Source organism: Lathyrus oleraceus, chromosome 5 (genome assembly GCF_024323335.1).
Source record: "Lathyrus oleraceus cultivar Zhongwan6 chromosome 5, CAAS_Psat_ZW6_1.0, whole genome shotgun sequence".
Lineage (NCBI taxonomy): Eukaryota > Viridiplantae > Streptophyta > Magnoliopsida > Fabales > Fabaceae > Lathyrus > Lathyrus oleraceus.
Genome location: NC_066583.1, coordinates 403,798,482 through 403,807,394, shown reverse-complemented (window position 1 = coordinate 403,807,394; position 8,913 = coordinate 403,798,482). Strand labels below are relative to the sequence as shown.

The window sequence follows — 8,913 nt, the reverse complement described above, 5'->3', positions numbered from 1 at the left end:
CATGTGAAAGTCACTTGAAACATCCACTAGACTTGTTAGACAGAAATGCTATATCTTATTTGTTTGACTATGTATGCAATTCTTCCTCCAATCACTCAGAATCACCAACTTCATGACTTTTTAGCCTATTGCATCTTTCCATTCTTTTGATCATCTGTCTTGTTCACAAAAGGCTTTTGACATGTCTGTTACAAATAGTACTGGCCTTAGAACCTACAAGGAAGCATATCAGCATGATTACTTGTGAAACCTATTGGTAGTAAGTGGGTGTACAAGGTCAAACACAAGGTTGATGGTTCAATAAAAGATACAATGCAAGATTAGTAGCCAATGGTTACAATAAAAAATAGAAGGTTTGAATTTTTTAGATACCTTTTCACCTGTAGCTAAACTGACTACAATCAGAGTTCCCCTTGCCCTTACATCTATGAAGATTTGGTACATTAACCAAATGGATATTAATAATGCACTCTTGCATAGAGATTTACAAGAGATTGTGTATATGTTTATACCAGATGGAGTCACAACCAAGCCTAATCAAGTTTGTAGGCTGCAAAAGAATCTTTATGGTTTAAAACAAGTTGGTAGGAAATGGCATGAGAAATTACCTCATATCCTCGTGCAAGAAAGATACCACCAATCAACTTCTGATTACTCTATATTCACCCCTATGCAAAGAGAAGAATTCATCGTTCTCTTAGTGCATGTTGTATGACATTATATTAGCTGGAATCTCTCTTGATGAATTCACAAGAATAAAATGTATGTTTGACAATAAAGGATCTTGGTATTCTTAAACGTTTTTGGGATTAGAAGTTGCACACTCTCATGAAAGAATATGCATTTTTTAAAGAAAGTACTGTTTGAATCTTCTTGAATCAACTGGGCTCTTAGCAGCAAAATTAGTCAGCACTTCTCTTGATCTTTCTACAAAACTTCATCAAAATATCAAAATGACAAACAACATTTTGAAGATGTCCCGACCTATAGAAGAATCATTGGGAAATTGTTATATCTTAATACTACTAGACCTGACATTACTCTAACAATTGAGCCAATTTCTCAATTCACCAACTGTTATCCACAACAAAGTTTCTTGCAGAGTCATTTGATACTTAAAACAAAATCCTGAAAGATGACTTATGTTTCCTAGAAAATATGAGGCACAAATTCTAGGATATGTGAATGCAAATTGGGTAGGTTGTCCTAATTCAAGAGGTTCAACCACTTGATTCCTTTTATTCCTAGGCAAATTCCTCGTATCTTGGAGAACAAAGAAACAATAAATCATCTCAAGATCATCTTCACATGTGTGAACTACAATTGTTATTATATATTATGAAGGATTTGAGTTTCAATTGCAACAAAGAACCTATGCTATATTGTGATTCACAAAGTGCCTGAGAAGAACATCTAGCTGATTTCTTAACAAAGAGGGTGTTAGAATCTCATACATGCAATCCATTATTGTATACTAGATTGATGTTAGTATAAAAGCTAGAACTCTCTTAGTAGCCAAGTAGATTGTGCAATAATAAGCTTGGCATTCTCACATTTTCCCTCTTCTTTACTTTCTCAATATGTTGTATTCTCAATATTAAAAAATGAGAGAGGAAGAAGTGGAAATATGGAATCAACTTGTAAGAAAAACAAAATAATTTAAAAGAAAGGCATATCATAAATTCACTAGATACTTTTTGTAGCATATACATATAACTTAAAAGAAAAATCAAAGGATAATGAAATCAAATATCAAGTTTTTCTCATCACCACTCCCTCCATCAGCAAACACAACAGCAATCATGTTCTTCAGAGGAGATCGGCTCGCGAGATGACATCTGTACAAACTAACACTAACCAACCAACACTCACTCCTCCATCTATCCTTGCAAATTTGGTGTATCATGTTCTTGATTAATCCTTCTCATATGCAGCAAAATAAATAGTTTTCTCAACATAAAAAGCCTATTGAACACCAAGGTTAAGTCATGTGGTTCTTAATTCTACCTTTCAGGTGTCTCAACTGTGCATTCTTCGGAACCTTTCATCTTATCGGTATAAGAAGGACCAGAGTTATCCTTTATAGATTCAATATCCATGCTGACGCCGCGACTCTTTCTATTTCTTCGATCCTGAAAGTGTTAATAATTTCATGACTATTGCATTTAAAAGATTTTGAGTCCTGTGGTAGAAGATTAATAATATATGAGAAGATAAGATAATGAAAGGAACCTCTCTGAACGGATATTCTTCGGCTTCAAGCATCCTCACAACCTGACTCATTTTAGGTCTCTTCTCAGCCTCAGGATCGACACACCTAAATGCAACAAGAAGAGCACGCTTTAAAGCACGTGTCGGCGGTTTCGCTTCAATGCTCGAGTCCACAACTTCCTCAGCTCTCCTTGTCCCCACCATCATCTTGAGCCACTCAACAAGATTCACCTGTCGTAGGGATAATCAAAATTTGATCAACTATATATGAAAGGCAATAGTATCATATCATCATCACTTTCGATGGAATACAAAGACGCATATTTGAAACCTCGTTTGTAGGACGTGTATAGTCTACAGGGTCTCTTCCGGTAATTGCTTCGAGTAGGAGAACACCAAAGCTGTAAATGTCGCTTTTCTCATTTAACAAGCCGGAGTTCGCATATTCTGGTGCAACGTAACTGAAACGGAGAACCAAAGTAAGCTTACCGTATACAAAATCGTTTAAATAAATTTGAAAAATAATAAAAATTTTAGCATACCCAAATGTTCCCATTACTCTGGTAGTTATGTGACTTTCTCCTGAATCTAAAAGTTTGGCTAAACCAAAATCAGAAACCTTTCCGTTAAACTCGCTATCAATCAAAATGTTGCTAGACTTTATATCCCGGTGAACAACTTTTGGTTCTATTGCTTCGTGTAAGTAAGCAAGCCTGCCACAAATAACAGTTAAACGGGAATTTTAATTCGCCGGAAAAGGTCCACGTTGAAACAAACTTACGCTTTGGCTGTGCCGAGAATAACTTTCATGCGAGCTTCCCATGTGAGTACCCCATGTTGGCTCATTGCCCCATGCAACCATTGTTCTAAGTTACCATTGTTCACATACTCATACACGAGCAATCTGTAAATCAGACAGAAACTAAACTGATAATGAAAGAAAGAAGCACATTTCAATTATATTTGTCGGTAGACGAAGTGGTAATAACCACTCAAACCTCTCACACAACTGTGATTACCAGGGTTCGAACACGGATGATAGCATCCAACCTAGCAATATTGGCTTCTGCCAATTGAGCTAGGATTTGCGGACGCACATTTCAAATTTTACATAAAAGAAAAGATAGTCGCAAACCCAAAGTACGAAATGTTATCAAGTAGCAATTTGGAAATACTATAGAACACCAATTTTACCTGTGAACTCCTTCTATGCAAAATCCAAGTAAGCGCACAAGGTTTTTATGTCTGACATGGCCTATAGCATCGACTTCAACTCTGAATTCTTTCTCTGCCTGTCCCCTGTAAAGAAATAAACGACATTGTTTAAGAATCTCAAGTGCCACATGAGAAAACTAATAATGATATCAATGATACCCGAAATCACACTTACAAGTTGTTAAAAAGTCTCTTCACTGCCACCTCAGACCCATTGATCAATCTTCCCTTGTAGACAACTCCGTATCCGCCTTCGCCAATCACGTTCTCCGCGGCAAAACGGTTAGTCGAAAGCTCAAGATCTCTTAGTGTGAACCAATGGCCCCACCCAAGATGAGAAACCTCGGGCAAGCCAGCCAGAGGAGACGCAGTTACCGTATACTGCTTCTTAACAGGTCCAAAGTTTCCATCTTCTATTGACATCAAACTTAACCCTCTATCGTGATGATAAACCGAGCTACACCGACTAACATTATCAGGATCGCTTGATTTGCTCAAATGAACAAACAACTTATCTGAATCTGAATTCTTATCGTTTGCCGCATTATCATGAACATGAACAGACACACTCTCTACTTGATCATGAGACGGATTCACTCCAACTTTGTCAACTTTGATATCCTTCGAGTCGTGAGGTATTTGTGATAACGAGTACTTGTCTACGTTTACGGATCTCCTTGTTTTCCTCCGAAACAGTATCCATGTAGATAATATACAAAGAATAAGAACTATAAACGCACCAACGCCTATTCCGATCAAAACCCATAGCCTTAAACCCCAAACTGAAGTTTTCTTCGATAATTCCACTTGCAAAGAAAAGTTGGAAGACATAATCGGATATTACAAATCAATCTTTATCCTCCAAACTCTTCTGATAGTATAATCAACACATTCCAATCTGAGTACAAAAAAAAAAACAATTTGTACTCGATCATGATGAACAATAAACAATAAAAAAACAAAATGAACAATTCAACTAAATAGTAACCATTATTATAAACCAAAAGTAATGTGATGTTTCATATCACTCCAAACAGAAAAGTAAACAAGTATAACATCACTTATGAACCAAGCAAAACAAAATGTAAAAAATAATCCAAAAAGTGATACACAAAGACAAAGCAATCACCTTTGTATTGATCTAAGTTACCCTCTTTGATCTTCTTCCTTCATCACCTATAAAAAAAAAATTTAAAAAGGGTCTTGTTGCTGAGCACACAAAAAAAAAAACACAAACCCTATCTAATAAATAAACTACAAAAAAAAATTTAGAGTTTTAGCTAGAAGAGATAAAGAGGGAAAATGGGTCAATGAGAAATAAGGATAAGATGAAAAAGAAGAGAAAAAAATGTTATTTTTAATGGGAAATGGAAAAATACAGAGAGAGAAAAAAAATGGGTGGATTATGGAGAAGAAGAAAAAAGTGTAGAAAAGGGAAAAGGGTTTGGTGGATAGTGGAAGTGTGGTTGAGGAAGATGATTGTGGGACCTTAAAGAAAGGTGGAAAGGAAGCTTGGGTTGTAATGGAGGAAACACAGAAAGAGAGAGAGAGAGAGAAACAGTAAAGATAAAGCAAGAATAAAAGAAAATAGGTGTGTGCATTTATAGCTGTTAGCAAAAAGTGTAATGAATAAATTGAAACAAAAAGTACTAATAAGGTGTAGAGAGAGAAAGAGAGATTAGAGAGAGACTAGACAGTCAACCTCAATCCAACAAGGATGAGCCCCAAAGTCCAAACCAAATCTAGCTTGGCATCAGTCTTACAATCATCTTAATTGTACTAATTCCCTACCTCTCTTAAAAAAATGTTTTATTTGTAAAACTTTTATCTCAAAATTATTCTCTCCCTTAAAATATAATATTAATAATAAATTATTAAATAGAATAGTTGAAGAATAATTTGGTAGAGATACTTTTAGACTAAATTGACCCATTTCTCTTAAGGTAGACTTTAACTTGTCTCCTCAATCCTCAATTGAATTTTACTTGAAATTATAAAATAAATAGTAAATTTTAAATCTTAATGTGTTTTTCGAATTGAAATATTATATTCAACTTATGTTTATATTTATATGAATATATTTAAATATCATCATTTTACTTCTAAATTACTTTTAGTCATAATCGAGTTTTCTTAATCAATACCTCAAAATTAAATCTTATCAACATGCATGATTAATTAAATTTTTTTCACTGTCAAGCAAGAATAAAAAAAATATCTTCTACATTTACATATACTAATCCTTTATTTAAATTATCACAGGAAATATTAAAACTCTCTCACAATGAATGGAGTCTTTTTTTTATTTTATTTTGCTTATGATATTTTTATTTAATGTATTAAATAAGTAAATCTAAAAATTAATGAGAAAGAGAAAGTACCCATAAATTCATTTTCTATTAGTTAAAAAACAATTAAATTTACTATTTTAAAAATGATTTGATTAAATTTGCATTCGATATGAATTAAATAATTTATTTGTAGCATTATTTACTTACTAAATTATCCTCTTTTATCGTGGAAAAGTGTTTGTAGCATTCTATTAATTAAAATGTCTTCAATAAAATATAATATGAATTATTTAAAAAAATTGATTTTTATTTTAAATATTTAAAAATAATATAAACGGATGATTGTGATACATTAATGATGTAAAAAAATTTACACTCAGAGTGCATAATAATCAATCTTATATAATATATCAATCAAAATTTAAAATATTATATATTGATATGTGGCAGAACTAGACTCTAGGTTAAAGATAAAAATAAATAAATAAACTCTGAAAATGATGCAAATAAATTTTTTCAAAGATTCAAAGTGCAATTTATATAAATATGATCTTATAAGACATAAAATAAATAAATTCAAGATCAAGTGTATAAATTATACAAATACAATTTTTAAGAGTTCAAAGTACAATTTAAATAGAAATGTATACGCAATTTCTAAAGTTGATATAAAAAGAAAAAAAAGTTGTATATAGACGAAATATTTTTCTTTAGTACATAAATGTGAAAATGATACTAAAGAAGTCAAACAAATATATTATCAAAATTAATGCAATTAATTTGTGAATTTTCTATTGTTATTAATTATATAAGATAATCTCCTTTATTTGACTAAACGATCAAATAACTTTTAATGACTAACAGACCAAAACAAATACTAATAATATCAAGAAGATCGGTTTCATTTTCATATAGCATCATCATAAAATTTCAATAAATTTTGCTTAATGTTTATTATAAATGAAATATTGCATTGGATTCTTTCTACTTTTTGTATTCATTTTTAATTTATAGATTTTTTTGCTAGATTTTTAATTTATGTATGATACCAACTTAATATTTATGTTCTAAGAATTTTATAAATAGTAAATTTATTTATTTATTTTTTTAATCAATTTTTAAGAAAAGCAAGCATGCACAATTTCCATACCAAATTTTTATCTTTAATACATTAATAAATGTTTTAAAAGCATATATTTCAATGAGTTATCTAAAATAAATATCCTCATTTAACAAAAACAATAGTTATAAGTTATTAAGCTGAGAGATTCACTATATAATTAATTATAGAGTAAGTTAATATCATCTCTTAAAGTAGAATTGAATTTGTCTTTTGAATCCATTTTACTTGAAGTTGCATGATTATTAGTATTTGAGTCTAAATTTAGTCTTAATATTGAAATGTATAGTTGAATTATTATTTTTTATTACATTGTTCAATTCATTTTTAAATGAGTATATTTTAATATAATTATTTTATTTCAACTTACTTTTAGTCATGATCAACTTTACCTAATAAATTTACTCAAAATTTAAGTTTTATCACCACGGTATTAAACTGCACGCTTAAAATTATTTTAATCACTATTATTAATGTTATTCACTTTGTGTTTGTAAAAAAAAATCAAATATATTAATAATTAATAAGTTTAATTTGATAGAACTTTTTTTTTATATAAATCAAATATTTGTTGGTGTCTTTTAGTGAGGAGAGAAAGAGAGAATAAGAAAATAATGATTGTATTATTAAATTGAATTGAATAATAAAATTGAATTACGAATTGTCTATTTATATACATCTAAGTGACTGGACTAATAAGTAAAATAATAAATTAAGTAACAAACCCTAAACTCTAATAGCTTTGTGCTTGAGCCACACAACTCAACTGGATTTATATCTAATATCTCAACATACCCATATATAATTCAAGTTGTCGAAACACATTAATCATTGTCGATCTGAACTATTTCTAATTTCTTTCTCAACGTTAGGAACCTGTCAATCTTCAATCTTTTTGTGAAAATATTGGTCGATTATGCTTCACTTGAGCAATGTCTTACTTCAAATTCACCTCGATTTACCTTCTCCCTTAAGAAGTGAAATCTAGCTTCTATGTGCTTACTTCTTCAATGCAAAACTGGATTCTTCGTAAGATTTATGGTTGACTTGTTGTCGATCTGCAGTAGAAAGGTTTATTCACTTCGACTTCGACCTTTTCCAGCACAAATCTGATCCAAATTGCTTGACACGCAGCATATGATCTTGCTATATGTTCAGCCTTACATGGTGGCAATGCCACCACAGGTTGATTTCTCGAGCACCATGAGATTGGGTCACCAAATACTTGAAAGAAATTTTCAATAGTGCTTCTTCGATCTCCCTTATCTCCACACCAATCAGGACCTGAATAACAAGTAACCATAGCTTATTTTCTTCGAAATAAAAATCCATAATTTGTCGATCCTTTTAAGTATCTCAGGATTCTTCTTGCAACCTTCATGTGTGGCACCCTTGGCTCACTCATATATTTGCTCACTAATTTGACTGAGAAACACATATCAGGTCGACAGTTGAACACATATCTCAGAGATCCGAAAATTTGTTTGAACAAAGTTGCATCGACTTTGTCTTCCTCTCCATGCTTCTCCAACTTCAATTTGGTTCGATAGGCGAAGATGCAGGAGTCGAATCATCCATCCTGAATCTCTTGAGTATCTCCTTGACATACTTTCTTTAAAGTAGCACCATACCTTGCTTCGACATTTGAAATCCCATGCCTAGGAAGTATGACAACTTTCTCAGATCTGACATTTCAAATTCTTTCTTCATCAGCTCTTTGAACTTTGACAAGTTCTTCAAGCTATTTTTTAGTTACAAGCAAGTCATCGACATATAAGTAGATGATTGTTATATCTTGTGCCATAACCTGAATATAGACATCATACTCATATTTTCATTTGACAAATCCCAATTCGACCAAGTATGAGTCGATCTTCTTATTTCATGCCCTAGGTGTCTGCTTGAGACCATAAAGTGCTTTGTGCAACTTGTATAATTTCCTTGCTTCCTCCTGAATCACAAACCCATGAGGTTGTGTGACATACACCTCTTCATCTAAAGGTCCATTCAAAAATATCAATTTCACATCTAAATGAAATGTCGACCAGCCTTGCTCACATGCCAAGGCTACCACTA

The 8,913-nt window shown here is 31.9% G+C and overlaps 1 protein-coding gene across 1 annotated transcript; it reads right to left on the bottom strand.

The window, feature by feature from the left end:
- Positions 1 to 1,655: 1,655 nt before the first annotated feature.
- On the bottom strand, positions 1,656 to 5,049 carry LOC127085121 (probable receptor-like protein kinase At2g42960). The gene is made up of 9 exons (XM_051025697.1): positions 4,556 to 5,049; positions 3,602 to 4,324; positions 3,406 to 3,510; positions 2,993 to 3,115; positions 2,754 to 2,924; positions 2,543 to 2,672; positions 2,233 to 2,442; positions 2,008 to 2,132; positions 1,656 to 1,920 (listed from the first exon to the last, which is right to left on the bottom strand). The coding sequence occupies exons 2-9, from the start codon at positions 4,255 to 4,257 to the stop codon at positions 1,881 to 1,883; spliced, it is 1,560 nt and encodes a 519-aa protein (XP_050881654.1). The 5' UTR covers positions 4,258 to 4,324; positions 4,556 to 5,049; the 3' UTR covers positions 1,656 to 1,880.
- Between the last annotated feature and the right edge of the window lie 3,864 nt (positions 5,050 to 8,913).